This window comes from Pelecanus crispus, chromosome 3, assembly GCF_030463565.1.
Source record: "Pelecanus crispus isolate bPelCri1 chromosome 3, bPelCri1.pri, whole genome shotgun sequence".
NCBI lineage: Eukaryota > Metazoa > Chordata > Aves > Pelecaniformes > Pelecanidae > Pelecanus > Pelecanus crispus.
In genome coordinates this window covers 124,353,206-124,376,007 of record NC_134645.1, presented here as the reverse complement: position 1 = coordinate 124,376,007, position 22,802 = coordinate 124,353,206, and the positions used below count along the sequence as shown (strand labels likewise).

Genomic DNA, 22,802 nt, shown 5'->3' with positions numbered 1-22,802 from the left:
CATCAGCAATGGTTTTATAACGGATTAAAATTAAAAATTTGATCCCAAAAGATTTAAAGTGCCTTTCTTTTTAGTCCTATTAGCTCTTAGTTCTTTACCGGTTCCCTCAGTCTCCTGTAGCAGCAGCCAGTTTTCAACCTATTTGTTACTGCTAACCTCCCATTTTCCCTATTTCCATACATACTGATTTATTTAGTCTTTGTCGTAGGTTTTACATCTCCTTTTGGCTTAAATACTTTTCCTTGACCGTTTCCTAGCACATTTAGGAATTTTTGAAGTTGTGCCTTTTTGCCATCCAATTGGGATGTACTGAAATATTCCTTTTTTCAGTCACTATCCCACTGTAAATGTAGGTTTCCAGTCCACTATTGCTTTAGGCTTTAGAAAAAATGTCATTTAAAAGTTACTTTTTACTGACGGGTGTCATATTCTACTTAAGCAAAGCCAGTTTATTACGGTGCCTAAGCAGCAGCTGATATTGAGGTCACTGGTTTACTCTCCTTGGTCCATCACAAGGTCTCCCACTGGATTCCCTTCTGCAGGGTGCAGACCAAAGCACCCCTTCCATGTTAGAAGCCCTGGGAAGTTCTCAGGTGAGATGCTCAGCCAACAGCCCCTGGTTGAAATCACCCACGCAATTTCTATTGTAGTGTATTCCTGATACTTAATTAACAGATTTTTGTTATGTTTTGTAAAACAGAGATGTTCAAGGGGCAGTTCACCCCCCTCTATGGGAAGACAGAGAATGTATCAAATGTAAAAGTCCCTCGCGTTTCATTTTACTGGTTAGGGCTCTAATCCTGAGCTGCACCATACCCTTTATTTCTGGTTTTCAGGAGAAAAATATCATTAGCAGCTGCCTGAGCATGAGCCGGCTGCTTGGACTCCTTTACATACAACAAAATATGCTTCAGCAGCCAAGAGAGGGCGCTCCTTAAATTAATAAAAGAAAGGGAAAAAAAGGAGAAAACGGGAAAAAAGGGAGAAAACCAGAAAAAAAAGCAAAAAGAGAAAAACTGAGCATTCTTTCTTAAAAAGGAATTTTCTCATCCGCACCAAAGTGAAAGGTTAAATGCAACAAGTTAAAACATGGAGGTGTTTTTCAACCATAGGATGGGGGCTAGGGACACCCCTGGGGCAAGGAGCAGGGCAGAGCTGCTGGCTGAACATTTGGGAGATGCGGGTCCACTGCGGGCCCAGCTGCTGCCCCATCGCTGCTACTCCTCCCACCCCGGCCAGTGTTTCACTCGGGCACTCGCCCAGCACAACCCCTCTGCCCTGGTTTTGTTCAGTGCCTTGAGACGCTACTGCATCCGACATGGATAACAAACCCTCACCCGGTGCCCGTGGCTGCCCGCGGCAGGGTTTGTGGTCCAGCCACGGCTTTTCCCTGTGAAACCAACAGCTTGGCCAGTCCCCCGTGCAGGGAACTGCTCTGTGAGAGGCTGGCGCTGAACAATGCCTGAAACAAGCCCGTCTTTCTGTAACAGCCACATAATACTTTTTAAAAGGCCTTTAAGTTCTGCCAGTACTTGCGACGGGTGCCAAGTTTTATTTTTGTCAGCCAATTTGGGAAGTTTGTTAAACCTGTGTCCGGGACTGGGGAAGCGAGCCCAAAAAGCAATCAAAAGCACGTAATAAATAATAATAAATACCAGTGTGTGGTGCTTACTCAGTATTTTTTTTTTTTTCAAGGCTCTTTTAGCTAGTTAGCCAAAATATGTTCCACATTATGGTGGTCTCTCCTACAGGGGGTATCTATCATCCTCCGGTTACACATGGCAAACTGAGGAAAACAGTGTTCCTGTAGTCTGCTGGAGGAGCCCAACACACGTCCCTTGCCCACGATCCATCACACCTGAATGTGAAGAGACACATGAACCATAGTAGGGTCCTGGATGCGCACTTTGGGAAATGCTGTGTCCCTGAACATGTACAAAAAGAGATGAGGAAAACCCCAGACGGTACACACCTCCCTTCCCCTCTCCCCTTCACTGTTAGGTAGTATTAGCTTATTTATCAGCAGAAAATGTTAAGGCACCAGTAATAATTTTAATGTTTTTTCTCACCTGCAGAACTGCCTGGAGTGGTTCATGTTGGGACCTGCTTTAATATTGCCTTTCTCTGGGTCATAGATGGTGGTTGCTCGTGCATAAGCTCCTCCAAGAATAAAGATGAACCCATTGAGAGTGACTGCAGGAGCATATTTGTTATCTGTCAATGGAAAGCAACACTGAGATCAGTTTTAGGCTCAGGTTTGGAGACTGTTTTTTTATTTATACATTCCCCTTATTTGTAGATAAGTCACGTTTCTCTAAACCTCCAAGGCTAGGGAAAGAAAAATGAGGAAACCTTTCCTGGTTTTGTTCTTCTCTTTCCAAGTTCTCAAAGGCACTTTTAAAGTTCATCAGTCCTTCATCCCCCAGTACGCGCCTCCCTCTAAACTGGTAAAGTACAATTATCCTCTCCCGAAGCCTAATGGAGTCACCGTGAAAGCTCCACTCTTACATATGAAATTAAGATGTCAAGTTGTTTCAGAATTTTGAATTGCTGCAAATTTTAAATCAGATGCTTCCCATGCCTGTGCCGCAGCTAAGTACAGAAGAAACCCACAGCGCAGCGACCTGCTTAATAATATCCAGTAGTTGGTTCTCTTTTGTATTCTGCTTTTGCTTGTGGGAAGGTCACCCACATAATCCAGAAGATTTTCTGAGACCTGATTTTTTTTTTTTCCCCTTCATCTGTCTGGTAAATTCACCTGCATTTTTATTTTCAGATGTGTGTGTACCTCTAAGCAGTCCTGTATTTTAGCAACGAACTGTGTGAGGTTGGAGTTTGAAATTAAGCTTATCGTAACCCTTATCCAAAGTCAAGTTCAATCAAAGTTTCCAAGGATGCTTTAAAATTCTTGTGTTAACTGTGGCATTATTAGAAATATTGGTAAAACTAACCATAAATTATCAAATAAAATAATTCTAATTTAATTAGTTGACTTGTCCTGTATGCTGCTAGCATGCCATATGCACATTATTAAATACGAGCCAGTTGGGCTGAAATTTCTTGTGATGGTGTCTGTCTTGATACGATACAGTTTTTTTTTAATCAAGATTTCAGTGAAACCAATCAGCAGTGTCTGGGAACAAAAGACAGGAAAACACACTGCTTTATTTGAGTTAAAACAAGCCTTACAACCAGTTCTCTAAGAAACAGGAGCCTAAGCCCTTTGGGGCGTGAAGCAGACGTTTCCTGGGTGGCTACCCTGGTGGGAGGGGACACTTCTCCAAGAGTTACCCATATGTAGCTATATGTTAAAGTCTCTCCAAAACCCGCATTTTTATATGCTCAGAAAAGGGTGCTCCTCCTGCACCTCCAGTGGAGAATCAGCCTGGACACAGCCCTGCTGGCTTCAGCCCTGCAACCCTCCTCCCGAGCGCGGGGAGTCGGGGCAGCATGCTGGAGAGGGGGTGCGTTATCATCTGTACTGTGCTCTTACATCTCTGGTGACGGCCGCTACGTAACATTGAAGGGGTCTCCATGTTCCCCCCGGCTCTATAACACTATGACTGTGTCCTTTTAGGAACACAGAAAGAGATGGGCTTTTAAGTAGCCCCAGCAGCTTTACTTTTGGCATTTGCTTACCTCTTACACGGCTGGCTTTGTAACCCTGAGGTTCTTGTAAAACCACCTTATTCCATTAAATATTTAACAAGAGATTTAATTTGGCACGAGTTAAGGAAAAGCTGATTAATTTCTCCAGAAGAGAGATAATTTTCTTAACTGGGGTTTGAACTGGCTAAACTAGAAGGAAAGTAATGGGTTTGTGGTGTCTGCTTCTGTTCCAGCACAGCCGTGGGGTGGGCTGGCTCAGTTCATCTCACCCTACATGGGTGCATGCCCGGGAGGGCGTTCGGGGTGCAGCACCCGGTGTGAAAACAGACAAAACATGTTGTGGGTTAAAGCTGGGCTCCTATTATGCTGAGTATCTACAGGCATATGTCAAAAAACATGGATGTATTAGGAAAATGTCACTGATCCTTGGGAACAGATGGGAAGAAACTAATTCATCCAGAAAATAGAACAAGGAGTATTCAGTTTCTTCTCGGTGCCACTAAGCCACTATAATTCATCAGAAAGACTTAGCTGTCCTAACAACCCGTCTCACATCCCTTCCCAAATCAGACTTGCATATGTGACATTTTTTCCAGTTAAGACACTCATCAGAAATTTTCCATATTTAATTATCACATCTTACTGTTTTTTTTTTTTTCTTCAACTAGCACTGTTTTGCAGAAGAATGAAACTCTCGCATAAAAACCCCTCAGCTCCCAAATCTCATAGGGAAATTATTTGGGGCTCCCTCAAGGCAGAAACAGCGACTTCTCAGGAGACTGAATCACTGACTTCACGTTCCTTTTTGTTAAAGAAAGAGAGGGAAACCCCTTGGTTATTTTTATAGTGATTTTTTTTTTTCCTTTTCAAATAGACAGACAGTCTTACATTCTTTTTCTTTCTTTTTTTTTTAAGAGGCAGTCGTGTTTGATTCTCATCAATTTTTCAATACATCACCTATCTGTTGTCTTTTTATGGCTTTTGGCTCTAGCTACAATTTCATAAATTGGTATAAAGTAAGCCTGAGATAGAGAAACAGAGAAATCTCTGCTGTTTCTTTCAGGAAGGGAGAAGTTCACAGCAAACAGTCTCCTGATCCTGATGAAGATATGGCAGAAAGACACGAGGGACACCCCTCCAGAGACAGGTAGAGAGAAAACAGTGGGTTTTATTTTTGTTTTGTTACCATGGAGGCAGAAATTGTTCACGGATACAGGGAGCTCAGAAAACTCAAGCTGTCATTCCTGCTACCTAGGTGCGGATGACCACCTCCGGTCTTTAACCTTACTTCATCCCAGGTGCTACCCACACTCTTCCCTTGTCCTTTCCAGGGCTTGGTAACCTCACGCAAACACTGAGGAGACTCCAACTTCCGTCGCTGCTCTAAGCCCTTAATGTGTTCATAGTGCAAGGTGGTTGGCTGGGGAGCCTAATTTTGCAAAAGCATCTTCTGGTTGGGCTTTTTGGTCAATGCATGAACATGAGCTTCTACAGGTCAGACAGAGGCTTACTGTGGGATACAGCAGGGACATTGGTTATTTCAAAAATCTGCCGGAGGGAAGGAAGAGAGGGGAGAGGAAGCATGGAAACAGAGAAGCAGCCTCCTCTCCCCTCCAAAATTCAAGCGTTGGTGCTGTTGTATATAGTAATCCATTTCAGGCTGGAAAATCTTAAATGGGTGTTGTCCAGAACAGCAAGCACACTTGAGATTAAAAGGTAGAATAAATGTAAAGGAAATAATAGATAAAAGGTACTCTTCTCTCCAAGTGGATAACATCATTCTCCTTTACTGTTGCTATAGGAAAATATGCAAGTATTTCTATTCCAGTGACAGGTCATTGCAGGAAGGGGTATGCACTCAATGACAATCCTTGAGCCGGAGGTGTACTTCACACGGGGTTGATAATTTAACCTACCGGTGTGCTCCTCACTTGGTAACGACAGTATGCCGTCTGTGATGTGTTTCGTGGCTCTCGTATCTCTCGGTACATTATATGGTCAAGTAGCGCAGTTTTGCTTTCCCTTCTGTGATTGCCTAAAGATCTTACATGGCCTTCCAGTAAAGCACTCGGTCAGAGCCTGAAGTGGCATTAAAATGAATGGCAGCAGCACTTCATATGGTAACAGGTTATTGAAATCAAGCTAGTCAAACATTTTTATCAGGAGGAAGAAACGTGGGCATGCCACCAGTCCAGATGTAACGCCAACCGAAGGGTCTCCCTGCAGGCACGGGAGGCCGGTGGTGGGGTTCATGCACATGATGAAGCAGACTGGAGAAAGGAGACTAGTTAATACAAACTAAATCTGCCTTTAATAGTAAGTGCCTCTTCCCCTCCCTGAATACTATGCAGACAAGCTCAAGAATGGCATAGAAATGGATAAGATAACATCCTGCGGCAGCTGGGAGACTGTGGTCTGATCCTTAACATAGCTCATGAGGCCAAAGCGCAGATATTGCAATAACAGCAGGATCTCAGATGTCAGCTCTTCTGGCACGGTGCTCTCAGGCTAGCTGATTTCTCATAACTACACAATCGGTTGCAGGGCCGTATGGTTTCTCCAACGACCCTTGAGCAAACCTTCCTCAGAGACCTGGAAGTTGAGCGTCCTCACTTGCAAACACCGCATTTTCTCTATGTGTGGCAGGGATCGCCCGTGCCAAAGCAGAAGGCTCCACCTGCCGTTGTGGGGTAGTTTCAGTGTCAGGTTTATGGGCAAAATGTTGCTGAACAGAAAAGAGTTGGAGAAAGCACAGCCACACAGATGAAGCGGAGGTAGGAAGTGCAAGGGAGGCCATCTGATAAAGGCCAAACACAAAAATACCGACTTTGCTGGGTAGAGGGCAGAGTAAGTACATGTAGGAGGAACACATCAAGGAGTGGAAAAAGCCATTCTGAATGGAGGATATGGCATATAGAGAGGAGAAATGGGTGAGACAAAGGAAAGTAAAATTCAAGCTTACTAGTGGGAAAAACACTAAGAACTAGTCATGGGAAGAAAAATACATTGAAGGATGAGATGAAACACTCATTGTTTTGAGACTTCTAGGTGAGAGCTGGCCAAACGCATACACAGGTACCGAACTATTGGCCTTGGGGAGAGGGCCAAGATCTGCTTTTTCTTGCACAGTCCAAATAAATTAATGGGAATGATTATGCATTTTAACCAGAATAAGCCATGGGATGGTGCAGTAAAAATGCACAGACGCTGCTAACGCTGTTTTCCAGATATTTCTTGCATTCTTAGCTCTGTGATTGTCCCACTTCAGTCGAACACTGCAGGTGTAAATGGTATGGTGATGAACTAGATACTTGGATTAGAAACCAGAAATGTTCCTGACCTCTGTGTTCCCATAGGTCTCACCAGATTTTAAAATTTAACAGTGGTGATGATTAAACACTGGTTTTCTTACAAGCCATAAACATTAATAAAACCTTGTAATTCCACCAGTAGACACTGACTGTTCAAGGTATCAGAAAAGGTGTATTTTAGTGCCCTGGCATGAAGGCACAATGTGAACTAAAAGGCAGTGACAAGATAATTAGGCTTACTTACAATCACTGACTTCAGTGTGTCTATGGCCATCTCGTTAAATAAGACAAACCTCAGGGAGCTGGGCATGAAATACATTTTTAGCAGAGCTACATAGGACAGCCTGGCAAGAAATGGAAAAAGGCAGGTGCTGCAAGTACGTAGCCTGGGTTCATTTACTGTTGTAGGACTTTGGCTCAACAGCAGGAAACTTCTTACAGCTTAAAACAAAAGAAGGGGATATGCAAGGTGGTTTACCAAAACTATGCAACGTGAAAGCCCTGGGAGGCTCTATTACCCCAGTAACATCAAGCTATGGGCTGTGCTGCTGTGGGAACGTCTGCCAACTCAGAAGGTGGGGAGGACAGACGCAGGGCAAAGGATGGGGCACTGAGAAAGACCCTCTCCTCTCCAAACATGGATGTGTGTAATCAACACCTACCCAAATACTACCAAAGCATCCATGTACCATGTGTTGGTGAGCGTCATGCCTACTGCATGCACGACACCTCCTGGCAGGTGGATACTAAAGAATAAATGGAAACTGGGAAAGAATTTGCTGCTTATTCCTAGAAGAAATCCAGGCAGAAGAGACCAGGGGCTGAGCTGCGTGGACTTGCTGTCAGTCCCTACACTGCATATCTCCACTGCACAGGCAGGATGTCAGTATCCAGCCTGCTTCACCTGCATTCAGATTAGCCAAAAAATGACCCTCCCCCTTGCCATAGTTGATGCCACTGTTGCCTTGGGTTAGGTTGGCACATGACGCTTTGGAAGAGATGGACCTGTTGGGCACAAACGTGTGCCATGCTGTGTTCAACTTACTATCATAAAATGCCACAGTGACTAGAGACAGGTACTACTGGTCTCAAAATCTCCAGAGACCTTGGCTACTTTCAATACCTGCATCTACTGTTGCACATCTGAGCATGCTTGAGGTGTTTTTAAATAATGCATTGTCCTATTTGAGGGCAAACAGGTTTCACTGATCTCTGGGGTGACCTTAACCAACACAACTCGCTCTCAGATGTCTCAGTTGATTTAGCTCAGAGGGACACCTTAAGAATTCACAAATCAACACAAAAAGGCTCTGAGGCTGTCGAAGGCACCCCAGCAGTGATAATATCAGGGTTTATCTCAGCTCCATTTTGTAAAAAGCACCCCAAAACTCCTTCTACTCCCTTTGTTTTAGACAAATGTTGACTGTACTGCACTTGGCATAGCATCCAGTTCTTGAGGGATACTTTACAAATACAGGTGATACTACGGTTCTTGTAGAGCTGGAGAAATTAAAGTATATTTCCAGTATTCCCACAGCCTATTAGTGAAGATCAGGCATCACATCAGTTCAGTTTCCCAGACATTCTCCACTAGGGTGCAATTTTTCAGGCTCTGTGTTATTTTGCTTTATTTGCAAATAAATTGACGTTATACATTTCCCAACAAAGACATAGAGCAACTCTGCATTTCATCGTGTATTTTATGCCTTCAGCTTAACTGATTAACTTTGCTTACACCAAAACATAAATACCATCTTTTAACTTCACTCCGGTGTCTTTCATGTATTTTTGTTAGAAAATAATAGTACACGTCCATTAGAACAATGGATGACGAACCCAACTCTGGATGGTTTGGATGATTTTTTTCCAGGCACGCATGGTGTTGACGCCTGCTAGACAGTATAACAAGCCCAGGGAATGATTTCTTAGGTCCTGTGGCACTTGTACTATTTTGGTAAGGAAAAGGAATACCTCTTTGCATAATGCATTCATTTTTGCAATACGCTTTGAGTACAGGAAAACCTCATACTGTCAGTCAGTGGATTAAATGAACAGCAGCAGCTGTAGCCATGTGATGGAAAAAGCCAGGCAATAGGGTTGTTTGCACTGCTGTATTACATAAACATGACTTTTGCCAGTTAACGCCCTCCCGCTGGGCGCTTCATGCTGCATCATATGCATGTCATGTTATGTTAGGCTGGACACAAAGAGCAGTAAGGGAGTCGGAAAGCAGCAGCACTGGCTGCACAGGGGAGGCTACAGCCGTGGCTGTACCAGCTCCTCATGACCTGAGCTACTAGGGAACCCCAAGAAGAGAGTCATAATAATAACAAGCTGTATTACGAAACGCAGCTTACTTTAGCTTTCGGAATATGCTTCGGCCTTACCTGAATACCTTATAACTGTACTTCTATAATTTATTACTTGCTACTCCTATCACTCTACCAGGCTTAGTACTGAGACCATGATTTTTTTTAAATGAAGCACCTCATGTCACAGTTTCAATGCGACTAAGAGGTTTAGGATGGTGAAACACTGGAATGGGTTGCCCAGAGAGGTGGTAGATGCCCCATCCCTGGAAACATTCAAGGTCAGGTTGGACGGGGCTCTGAGCAACCTGATCTGGTTGAGGATGTCCTTACTCATTGCAGGGGGGTTGGACTAGATGGCCTGTAAAGGTCCTTTCCAACCTGAACCATTCTATGATTCTATGATGCAAAAAGCAAGCCACCCCATAGCAGCTTCTCTGCGATGACTGTATGAGCACTGTTTCTTTGGCCGCCTGAGTACAGCCAGAGCAAAGGCTGCCCACACCCACCCAGCGCAGAGCAGGTGGCCCAGGTCGGCTGTCCCTGCAGTAACGTCCTCACGAAGCTGAACGCTAAACCTCATTTCCAAAAGTGGTGTTTACTCAGGGTGCAAATCGCTGTGGAAAGCAAATAAGTTGCAATCTTCCGTGCACTACCCTGATTTTGGAAGGAATTTTGCACCTCTGACGTTGGTGAGATCGAGGGCATCATAAAGCAATCAACACAGTTTTAATAACCTACCTGTCAGGGAGATTTCAGCCTCTGAAGCACATATGCCTTTGGACACCACTGATAAATCCCAGTTAAGAATGACTGCCACTTCCCATAGGACAGATGGCATTTTAACAAACCCATGAGTAATAATCCATTAACTGAGCAGTGTTGTAAAACCACATGGAGCAACACATGATGCCAGGATGAAGTTTCACTGCACTTTGAGATTTCTGGGATCTAAAATTACTACTTGTCCATACCTAATAACTGCTTTCCTTTCTCCTCTACTTTGAACTCATCACTTCTAGCTGGTAACTAGCTGTATTAATGAGTGACAATTGCCTTCAGTAAAGATCCAGATAATTGCCTCTCTGGTATAATATACCATGCATTCCTGCCAATCTGTTGTAAACATATCTCCCCTCACCCCCAACTCATTTGCTTTCCACAAAGGCATTACAATACCTGTAGCATAGAGATTTCTGTTGCAATATGGGTTTACTCTGACACAACGCATCCCTTACCGATCATTGGAGACTCTATAAAACTCCACGAATTAGTCTGAGGGATGTAGGACTGCAAGACTCCCGCAGCTCGGCCAGCTTCGTTCACCCCACCGAAGACGTAGATCTTCCCACCGCAAACGGTCGCAGCGGCCGAATGGACGGCCTTTGGCAGAGGAGCGATGGTCTCCCACTGGTTCGTTATCGTATCGTACCTAGGACAACAGCAACCGGAGTGAGCTGAGATGATGCAATGCTGGGTGAACGGTAAAGACAGGATAGACAAGCAGAGAAAGCAGGATGGGCTATAACAGAAAAGCAGCTTGACAAGCAGAAGAAAAGCAGAGATGGAAATGTATTTTCTAACATCCTACAAATTCAGCCACTTGGTAAACAGTACAATTAATGCTTTTTCTAAGCTTTTAAAACATTGAGAAAAGCCCAGAGAAAGCCGGTTCTATTTTCTGTATATGCCTCTTAAATCTCATAGTCCAAGCTAAAGAAACTCTGGACATCTCTGTTGAGATGTCTTCCACTAATTAATTTCTATTAATGAGTATACAATGAGATTATTCTTGCAAATCAGAGCAGTGATATCCAATAGCAACTGCAGGCAGGCAACTCTTAATATACTTCAGTTGTTCAGCTTGTGGAACACATCTCACCTGCAACATAATGCAACAGGATAGCTCTTTTTACACTAGTTAACTGACCAGCGATGCACATTTTGTGCCAGAATAAGTTGCTGCCATTTAATTTTCACTGCATGAACCAAGCTACTGTGCTTCATTGCAAGAAGGTGCAAACGTTAATGCTGGAGTAAGATTTCACTATTGCATGCACATTTGACATGAAGCAAACACAAAAGAGTATGCATGAAAGTGCTAAATTAGTTTTAAGGTCATCAGTATCTGATTTAATTAAGCCATTGACCATAAGGGATATGCAGTTAATAATCCATGGATGAAGATTCATTTTAGACAATGTCACAAGTACAGACGTCATATTTTTTTTAAAGATAATGTGGCAGGGATCCAAATAGCTGCTCTAAAATGAGTCTTGGAGACAGTGGAAAATAATGTGATTTTTTTAGGCTTCTATATTTCCATGTAATGGCACATTCAGTCAAATAGGAGTTTCCTGCATAGTGATTATTCAGAATTGTTGACTGCAAGAACAGAAGCCCTCATCACCCGTTCACGGCTTTTGCTCTTAATATTAGTGATATGCAACATGCAAACACGAAATGAATCCATGGACATGAATCCATCTGTAAAAAAAGATTTAGTGACAGGGGAGTTGTCCCTTTGCAACATGTCCCTCAAATCCTCACTGCCCAAACTTGCGGAAAATAAAAGGGACAAAAGATATAAATGGTGGAAACAGCACAAAATAATGAGCTTAATGAAAATGCATTAATGAGTTTCCAAGTAATATAACTGAAAGTAATTAACACACTCATAAAAATGAAGCAAAAGCAAGAGGGAGGCAAACTGTAACTAAAAAAGATGAGGAAAGTCCCTTATAATGAGCATGGAGAACTGCCTTGTACAATGCTCTAAATTAGTTACTGAGAAATTAAATTCATCTACAACAAAGTGATCAAAGGGGAGAAATAATGAGATTAAACAACATGGCGCTGGGAGCATTCAAGGTGACACACCTATATTGGGCTGATTCTTCGCGTTTGGTACCGAACTCGTGCCTGCAGATGCACGCTTGACGGCACAAGCAACTCCTGCAGGCCAGGCACCATACGCTGCAGCTCCCGCGTTTGCCCACAGCGCTCGGGGCAGCACTCGCCCATCCTAGCAGATAGGCAAAAACGTTGCATAATATAAAGTTTCATACGTTGCTTTTGGGTTACGCTTTGCTAACTATAGTAATTTGGGGCTTGGTAATTTATTGTTGATGTCTTACGGTATCATAAAAGCTGGTTAAGAAATTGGTGATAATTGGCTAGAAACTGTGCAAAGACATAGAGCTGAGGCGAACTGACCTAATGTGCTTTTCTAGTTCCTCAGCTTCTAAGACACAAATTATACCTGCCACCCAATACTTAGGGCCTCACACCATCCGCTGTGACCTAGCACCAGGAACATTTGTGGCCACTTGAAGTGGTCTGAGATGGGATGGGGAGCAGCCCTGCTGCCTTCCCCGGTGCTGGCAGAAGTGCCCGGCCGGCCACAGTTCCCAAGACTGATACGTTCCAGCCAATGGCTTTCTGATCCTCCTAATAAGTTTTTGGGAAGGAGGGGTTATATCCTTCACACATGCTGGGGCCTGGGTGTGATGAGGACCACGTCTATAGGAACACTGGAGAAAGGTTCAGAGTACAAAAACAATCGTCCTCCTTCTGGATGAATTTCACTATTAGGACCTCAGGTCCCCTAGACCCCGTTCTTCACCCACTTTCACTGCTCTCCATTTATGCTCTAGGATGACACAACTGATCTTTCTTTCTCCTACCCTCCTTCATCTGCCACTGGGAAACCAAAAATGACCAGTTCCACTTCATCTGCTGAAAGCAAAGGCTGCAAATCTACTGGATATAGGTGCAAGTAGGGCAGCTTAAAAAAAACACTCTTGTCTTGAGTGTCATTTGGTTTAAAAAAATCAGTGAACCATAAAGCAAGTGGAAGCCAGCCCTTGTCCACCTAACACAGGCATCTAACGTGGGTTTTACACAGGCTGCTCAGTGAAGCAATCCTCTTAAGTAAGGGCCTGACTTACTCCTGGGGCTGAAGAAGGGAAGTTGGTGCCTTCACGGCTTCCTGATACCTGTCCATCAAGTCCCTCCATCCCTGGGAATTTATTCCTCTGGTTCACTCCCTCCTTGCAAAACTGTAGACCTGATTTCTAGTCTCTGTTTTGCTTCAGCTCCCACCCACCAGAAAGGAAGGGTTTTTTTCTGTTGGATTGTAAAGCTGTCTGCCATCAAATCTCTCTCTCTCACGTATGGACTTGCAGACAATAATAAAGTCACCTCTTCACCTTCTGTGGGATAAACGAAGTAGTCTAAGCTCCTTAAGTCTCTGCAAGGCAGGTTTTCATCATTTTGGTCTATCTCAAGTCAGCTCTTAATGTGTTCACACAAGGATTTGCACCAGATTAACTAAATTGGTTTAAAAATGAATAAAGTTGAATCTCTGTAACCTTCCAGGACAGGAACTAATGACACCTGCTTTACCTCTCTGCCCTAGGGCCTTTCCATCTGTTGCATCATCGGTGGCGTTGCCATCACTCCACCACCACTAGTGCTAGTGGGGATCCTCGGCTGCCTTCAACACTGGCTGTGCTCAAGGGCCAGCGGGGAGGCAACTGATCTAAAGAATAATCACTTTGATCTCCTTCCATTAGTCAAGCTTTGCATTTGATTCCCTTGTTTGAAGCCATAGATGGAGACTTAATGGGAGCTGGCTTCAAGCCAAGCAAAGGTTTTTCTTCCCTCTCCTCCACTGCTCCCTCCAGTCCCAGTGTGTTCATGCCTGTCCTTGGCTATGGGCCTACCAAGCCCATTCAATTTACTGAAACTTCAAGGACATCTCCTTTCACACGACTGACGCCTGGTTTTGCAGTCCTTGCATGCTACGGACTCACGTGTGGTTTTACACGGATGCCCTTGCACGCCTTCCTCTGTCCGCGGAGCTGTCCCTGCAACCCTGTGGGCCGTGGTCCTGCCGTGCTGTGGACATCAGGCTTTCCACGCGTGCAGGACATGTGTGTCCCCCGCCTGCCACTTCATGTGCACTGAGCGCTGTTGTCTCACCTGACCCTTGTTGCAGTCACTATCCTCTGGTTTATGTGTTAGTTATATACCTATGATACTGCAAATGATCTGAACCCAGGAGAGAATACAGCCCAGGCTCGAAGAGAGAGCATGCAGAAATAACTTTGCTAGTTTTCACAACTCTCCACTCTTAGGATTTAATCTGTGGGCCTGATCCTCCTCCTGTTTCACTCATTTCGTTCAACGCCTCTTTTCTTGCTCTTTCCCTACCACCTCAGTATTAACAGCAGAAACCCCTTCATTTCAAGCTGTGCCGTTTGCTTCTCTGCCTTCTTGACTTTTGATATCTTCAGTACATGAAAACACTATTTTTTTTTTCTTCTCAGTCTCTTAATTTCTCTCCTTCTAGGTTAAACAGCCTTGTGAGTATCTTCATTTATTCAAATTATAAAATCCTTACATCATGGTCAGTCGCTTACAGACATGCACCCTCCAGTTTCTTATACATTATTTAATTCTGTTTGCAGGAAAGCTGCTATTTAAAATAAAGCTGTACAGTGTCATATTGATCTGCTCTTCAGATGATTCACGTGTTGTTTAAAATCACATTAATGGATTACTGGTTTTTGCCTTTTTTTATTTTCTTCTCACTGTTCTGAGGAGCTTAAGACACTATCCTTGGACAAAGCTATATATTTAATTTTCTTAAGACGTCAATAAAACAGTAGGTTCTGAAGCACTTTCTAAAGCTTATAAAGCTTATTCTTCACATTGAATTTTTTAGACTGTCTTCCAAGTACACACTGCCAGCCGAAGTAATCTCCCAGTTTTAGACAACCCTATTGTAAAAGTGCTGTCAGGTCAAGGGGATTCATCTTCTTCTGTCCTTCAAACAGATAATAACCACAAAGCACCCACATTTCCACACTTTTAGTCACATACATTGTCTTGTCAGCATACGCAGTCTTCTTGGCTCTCAAATTGCATATATTACAGGGCCCATCCATTATCTAAAAACCTAGTTTGTGGATCCACTTCATTTCGCTGCCTCCCAACTCAAGTCATATCTCAGAAGAAGACAGAAAGTGTAATACCCTCTTGCCTAACACCTAATGACTTGCTCCCTGTCACACAGAAACTTGCCAGAGGGGCTTGATGGAGAACTGCAGTCGCGCTGTTATTTCCCTAAACACCCATTCCAAAAACATAACTCTCCCTGAACATATACCCATGTACAGCCACAAAAATGGACTTATAACTCAGAGCCTCTGGCACATGCATACTGTTTTAAGATGAGTAACAAATGACTCCTACTCGTCTGTTTGTGATAGTCCCGTAATATTATCCATCGAGCCGGAATTTTTACTGCCTCTTTACAGACAAATGGCAGATAAAGGGTAAAAAATCTCAGCCCTATTGAAGTTGATGGGAAAACACCCACTGATTTAAGTGGCACCAGAATTTCTGGTTGAGGCTGCACCCTTCAGCATCAGTGACACAACCAAAAGCAAGGAGAGAGGAGCACAGGAGCTGATGCCATAAATCATTAGGAATCCAGTGGTCCCTACTTGCTTTAATGCTTTCTAATGGTGCGACAGATGTATTAGGTGCAGTCAGGTGGCAGCATGTATAGCTAAAATGGTCTGACATCTGTTTTTAAGAAACCAAATGCAATAAAACCATCTTTGTAAGTTTTTAACCATTCAGGATGAAATATTCCAAGAATTCCAGGAGAACAAGAAGGAAACTGGGACAAAATGTTATTTTCTCCATCTTCCAAGACCCTCTGTGGTGACACCCTGCAGTCTCCATGCTCTGGGGCTGCTAACTGGTGAGGTCAGGGTAGGTCACTTCGGACCGGAGACGTGCCCTCCACCACGCCAGCCAATACGCATCGAAACCTGGCCAAAGCTGGGCACGGTCACCCTTGAGCTAACTGAGCGAGCAGAAAGCAAAATGCGGCTGGGAAAGATAAGCTGCATGTGCACGAGGGGAGGTGGCAGGTGGCCCAGCGAGGGAGGGCGTCCAGTGCGTTGTCCTTCACACTGGTGGCACAGCCCAGGACCGCATCGTGCGTCAGGCCCGGATGAGCCCCCGCACCTCCATCTGGGTGGGTAACCGGGCAATAATCGCAGATGCCTCCTTTGGGGTGAGAAACAAACTAAAACCCAAGACCATGTGATCCTGAAATTCAATGCTGAGGGGAACGATGTTAACCTCAGAGGTAAATGTAATTTTTGGCATCACCTGACTTGGAGCATATGATCATGTCACCTTATTATTTTAGTATAGTCCTTTTGTAAGATCTGCTGGAATGACGGAGAAGTTTCCACCCTCCTGAGAGATGGCGTCTCCGTGTCCCAGCCAAAGCAAGACAATATTTGAGGAGGAATGAGCAGCCACACAGAAATACAGTGGGAGAAGGCCGGTCGCTTGTAGCTCTTGGCGGGGGGGGAAGAAAGAGAGGGCAAAGTCAAGAAGTGAGCATTAACTGCTTATGACTGCAGGCAACTGAGTAATTAAAATGGCTTTACTTTGGGTTTGGTTTTTTTTTTCCAAAATTTTGCAACCCAAATTCAGAAAGCCTCATTCCTTGCAAAAGTGGGTACAGTGATTTAAATTCCCAAACACTTGCACAAATTGACTGCCTCGTCCAAATGGGAAATGCTTCTATCTGAAAAGGCCTGACTTTGCTCTGTACAGCCATGAGGGTCAGCTTTTTCTCACCTGCATTTCTAACAGCAGACCTGAAACATCCTTTCCAAAACAGCCTCAGCCATACCATGCTTTGCTTCTGCCATCCTCACCGTCATTGTAATACAAAGAATGAAAAAGGAAACATCCCCAAACTGCTCTCATTTCTTGGCATAACCCGAAAGAGGCCATGCTGCACTTTTTCCATGGCTGCGTCTCGCAAGTTACTTTATAGACAATAGCAGATTAATTATAACCACGCGTTCAGCAAATCCCCATGACAAGACATCCTTATTGTGGTCGAGGCAACGTGCACTGAAATGATAGGGAGGAAATCTGTTCCTTTCCCACAGAAAAGTCTCTTGGTGGGCTTGTTATGACTGAAAACCAGCACGGCTGCTCTCACTGAGCCATGCGGCGTACGCCGAGGGCCGGAGCGTGACTTTGCAGGCTGTAATGTCATTTGTGGCAAGGGCTTGGGTGGCTGGCATGAGAAGGAAGGAGACGGGGAGACTTTGCTTGATGTGGGGTTCATTCAGCTGACCAATGTTTTGGATGCTTTGTTAAAGAGAGACCATGAGAATCAGAGCAGAGAAAGAAATGAGACTCTGGGAAAAATTAAGACATCAATCAATGACATCTATCAAGGCACCCATCTGCAATAGCATTATTTCGATGTTCCTCTTTATCGAGAGATGGAATGAAAGACTGCATCCCTTTCCTGGGCTCGCTCCCTCCCACGTTCACGAAAACATTTCTTTTGGTTAAAAACTTACTGACTTAAATTACAGGACAAATACCTTCAGAAATCAGAAAAAAACCCCCTGCATAAAAAGGTGAGATTTTCTTTGAAGCAAGTCCTAATCTCACCTTAAGCTCAGAGTAAGGAGGGAAGGAACGCTCACGTGTTGCATTCACTGCTATTATTTATCATTCATCCTTGGCTGCCCGCATACCCCTGACTTGCTGAGAGTATCCCCACCACCGTCAGCTCCTCAGCCCGTGGGCTGGGAGGGAAGGCTACCTGCAGACCTTGTCCCGCAACACATGTCCTTTCCTTCTGTCACATCCTTGTCTCCTAGGCACAACAGTGCCACATTTGTGAACAGAGAGGAACACAAAACTGTGTGTGAATGGTGATCGCTCAGCACCAGATACAATCTCCCCGGCCACGCATATATGCCCCAAACTGGTGTGTCCCATGCACTGAACTAGGCAGAAATTGTTTGGGGAAAAAAAAAAAAGTGATCATATGATTAAAGATTGTATCAAAAAGTAGATCTGCAGAAGGAAACTTTATTTTTGGCATTTCCTAATATCCTGTGTCTTTGACTTTGAAACATTATTTAAGCATTTAATAAAAGTTTTGGTATTCAGTATTTAAGGTATCTACTTAAATGAAAAAATAAACACCCCCTGCATAAATGGAACATAAGTGTTGCAGCACCAAAATCCAGAAATAATAGATTGAAAGCATCTTTGATGCTAACTTTTTGAAAAATGTTCCTTTTTTTTTTGCCAGTCTTTCTTAATGACCTATCCCTTTTTTGGCTCACCTGTTAAGGCAACTTTTACTGGAAATTGCCTGCTTCAAAATGTTGCTGAAGAAGTAGTCAAATTCAGCACTTAAAACTGACAAAAAGAAAAAGAACTCCTATTTTTGGTTGCCAGATTCACTAAGGAGAAACATTTCGCAAAAATGTATCATTAAACTATTGTCAAAAAGCATTTGTAAGTATTTGGGTAAGGCTAAGGCTGTATTGATTTTTTTGGAATGGAATATTCTTATATACTGCATTTCTGTTTTTTAATGAAAACATTGATATGCATATAAAATTTATGGGTTTATTGAATATTATGGTTGACATGAAATTAGTTGGTTTTGGAACTCTACTTTGTGAAATGTTTCTTTCGTGCTTTTGTTCCTTCCTTTTTTTTAAGTTTCATGTGAGAAAGGAAAACTTTTATATCTGAGTCTTCTTGAAAAGAGAAATTTCCATTCTCTTCCATCTCTATTCAGTCCCTCTCCGCCAGGAATTCAAAACTGTTTCCATTTCTTGGTTGTTTTACTCGGAGCTTGGCAGGTCCCAGCCCCAGGCCAAGACCACCAAAGGGAGGATCTTCCTTCCAGCCAGGTCAAGGCTGAGGTGCTTTACCAGGAGAGCGCATGTGAGAAACTTACTTTGCTGTTGCTTTTGTTGGGGTTAAAAAAAAAAAAAGGATTATTGTGGTCTGTAAAGACTTTCATCAGTACTAAATTCAAAGGAAGTTTATTAGTTCATTGTATAATCTGTGTAAAGTGTCCAAAGAAGCTTAATTCTTCTCTTCCCTCCCCTGAGCAAACCGACAAACAAACCGGCAGCTTTCGTCTTTGGTTTTGAAACAATGCTTTCGACTGAAGCTTTAAAAAGAAATCTAATCCTGCATAGTTTCCTCCTTTCTTAGCTGTTATAAAAGCTTATTTTAACACATCCAGCCCATTTGATGTGTCCTTTAAAAGGAAAATGGTCCTTTAGCATAGCATGAAGAAAAAGCTCCAGCAAACAGCGTGGTTTTTGGTTTTTTTTATTACCTTTCCACATGGTCAACGTTGCCTGCCACACCGACCCCTCCAATGGTGTAAATTTTCCCATCGTACACCAGACTGTTATGTCGACACCTTGGGACCGTCATGCGGGACACGAGGTTCCAGTTATCGAGCAAGGACATGTAACACCAGACATCAGCGAGCGTGACACCCGACTCCATGCCGCCTGGCACCGATGCGCGGGTGTGGGAAAGAGAAGGGGAGAATTACGTGAGATCCTGGAATGGCAGCAGCTTTGCACACAGCAATCAAAGCCAGTTACAAAGTAAAAACTCTTCAAATGACATTTGACTAATTAAAATAAATCACCCTCAATACTGAGCATCTGTTCTGATGATGCATATCTGTGTCATTTATTCATGCGCCCCAAAGGCTGGTTTTTTTTAATAAGATGACATGAAGAAATCAAGATGTCAGACTACTAGGGACATGTACATAAGGGGATAGACCCTTTTCAGTGTTCATAAATAACTTCCAGTCTATTAAATTACTGCAAGACTTGCAAGAAGGTGTCAGGAAGCAGAGCCTCTCTTGGCTTGCGAGACACAGGCCACTCTGAAATCTAAAATGCTTCATACAGTGATGGATTGAAGCAACACATACATGGGCAGAATAAAGTCAGCGCCTGCACTGTAGGCTTAATGTCTAATTTTCCGGGAGAAATTTCTTATTTATTTTCATTTGCTGATAAAGGAAAGAACCAGCTGTACCACTCCAGTAAAACAGTTCAAGATGCTCCAGTGAAATATTTATATTGGTAATTTTTTAACTTCTGACTGAAGCTTTCAAGGTAGCCGCTTAGTGGCTGTCTTTACTATCCCCATTTTGAAGCATAAAGAGGTGAAATGATTTATTTGAGACCACACTAGGTCAAGCCAGGAAAAGAAACTAAACTCAGTTCTGTGGTTTAATGAGAAAACCAGGCTTCCTCCTTGGTATTTTGCTCTCCAAACCTATGCTATGCAGTGTGGAGTCCAGTACTTGGGTTTGGAGGAGTTCACTCCCACTTCTGTTGGCTCCCCCTCCCTCTTTCCTGCGTCTTGTAAGTTTGAGCAAAGCAAAATATCCACTGACACTCAGCGAGGTTTCCAGCCATGCAGGACTTGCAGTTCCCCTACTGTAGCCACGAAACACCATCAGCTCATCCAGATTCAAGGGTAAGAGCTGAAATAAGCTTTGAATTTAGGATTCAGCAGCTTTTGCTGTATGGTATGGCACAGCCTAAAATGGCTCTACATATTGGAAAGTACCTCAGCTAAGAATAACTAAAAGTCAACATCTCACAAAAGCCTCTATAGAAGGCTGTCACTCCGGCAGCAAAACGAGCATGGACAAAATAATATCAAGAAATAATTTCCAATCAATCCTTAGGGCCTCTATGCAGTATTAATGGAATTTAACACCACAGGCAGCAACTTACTGCAGAAAATGCAGTGAGGGGCCTTGGTAAAGGAAAGGCAACAGCTGTAATCCCTTACTGGTACTGCCTGGTGCATCCGTGCTCCCAAATACATCCTCGGATCACACACATCTGCACCTCCCCGCCCAGGCTCCTCTTTTTATCATCAAGCCTCCACTCAGCTGCCATCAGAGCATCCTTGCATGGCCTGGTGGAAATTGCCTCCAGCCAAGCAGAGGTACCACCAGACTGCAAAAAACCAGACACCGTGATGCTACGGGTGCAGCGTAGACTTTGGGAGTTAAAGCCTTTTAAGGAGCGTGGTCTCAGTTTCATTGAAACTAAGAAGATTATAGGGCCAGTGACTACTGTCAACAGAGAGGTCTCAACAACAAGTACAAAACGTGAATGCTCCTGTAAGCAAATACTGTAAGTGTAGGTCACATATTCAGCAGTTCAGCCTATCTGTCTCAAATTCCATAACCCACCATTTAGACTCAACTACAGCCAGTATTTTAAATTGTGTTTCTATGGCAGTGAAACCTCTCTGCATGCTTGATGGTTGTCAGACCTATTTTCTTCATGTTGCAACTGCAAAATATTGCTGTTGACTGCTTTGAGAGAATGTTAACACCGCAGAGAATGGAGAATGATAAAAGCAGGGAAATCCCTCTCTCCCAAACTCCCTCCCATTTTTTTTTTTTCCCCCAGAAGCAGCTGGGTGAAACTCCTGCATGGCTTATGTTGTAAGGAGGAAACCTTTCTCCCAGCCCAGTAAATCTGGGGGATGAATGGATTGAGAGCAGGCCTGCGGAGAAGGACTAAGGGATACTGGTGGACAAAAAATTGGACATAAGCTGGCAATGTGTTTGCAGCCAACTGTATCCTGGGCTGCCTCAAAAGAATTGTGGCCAGCAGATCAAGGGAGGTAATTCTCCTCCTCTGCTCCGCTCTCCTGACACCCCACCTGGAGTACTGCGTCCAGCTCTGGGGCCCTCAGCACAAGAAGGACATGGACCTGTTGGAGCGGGTCCAGAGGAGGGCCACAAAAATGATCAGAGGGCTGGAGCACCTCTCCTATGAGGCCAGGCTGAGAGAGGTGGGGTTGTTCAGCCTGGGGAAGAGAAGGCTGCATTACTGCAGCCTTTCAGTACTTGAAGGGGGCCTATAGGAAAGATTGGGACAAACTTTTTAGCAGGGCCTGTTGTGATAGGACAAGGGACAACAGTTTTAAACTGAAAGAGGGTGGATTTAGATTGGACTTCTTTTTTTATGATGAGGGTGGTGAGGCACTGGAACAGGTTGCCCAGAGAAGTTGTGGATGCCCATTAATTGCAAATGTTCAAGGTCAGGTTGGACAGGGCTTTGAGCAACCTGATCTAGTGGAAGATCTCCCTGTCCATGGCAGGGTGGTTGGACGAGATGATCTTTAAAGGTCCCTTCCAACCAAAAACATTCTGTGATTCTACGTTTCAGTGAAATCTGATGCTTACCTGAGAGATAGATGTTGTCCCCAGCGCTGACCACACTGAAAAACTCTCGATCATAGAAGGGCAGGCTGGCCAACGGGTACCACTTGTTGTTTTGAGGATTTAAGCAAGTGACTGCTGTTAAAGCACGTTGATTCATGCCAATCATCTGACGACCCCCAACTAAGACTATTACCTCAGCTACACCTAGGATTCAAGTAAGAAAAATAATATTATAAAAAAGTGCCATCTCTCAACCAGGCAGGAGCTTATAAAAAAATACTCGGCAGTCAGGGTAATTTTAATGTATCATATATAAATCTGTTTTAGACTGTGCAATCAAACTAGGAAGGGTGAGAAAAAAGGGAGTGTGTGTGTGTGTGGGGGGGAGAGCAGTGGGTGAAGAACGACACTACGAACATGCTTGGGAGAACTTGGGGGGGAGCATGCCATCTGGGCAAAACTTGAAGAGGAAAG

The 22,802-nt window shown here is 43.8% G+C and overlaps 1 protein-coding gene across 1 annotated transcript in view; it reads right to left on the bottom strand.

Annotated features, from left to right (window-relative positions):
* KLHL29 (kelch like family member 29) overlaps positions 1 to 22,802 on the bottom strand; it is a 253,352-nt gene that overhangs the window by 12,237 nt on the left and 218,313 nt on the right. The window contains exons 8-11 of the mRNA XM_075708170.1: positions 22,350 to 22,532; positions 19,443 to 19,623; positions 10,468 to 10,661; positions 2,070 to 2,214 (exon numbers count right to left, since the gene is read on the bottom strand). Coding sequence (XP_075564285.1) covers positions 2,070 to 2,214; positions 10,468 to 10,661; positions 19,443 to 19,623; positions 22,350 to 22,532 — 703 coding nt within the window. The remainder of the gene's footprint in view (positions 1 to 2,069; positions 2,215 to 10,467; positions 10,662 to 19,442; positions 19,624 to 22,349; positions 22,533 to 22,802) is intronic.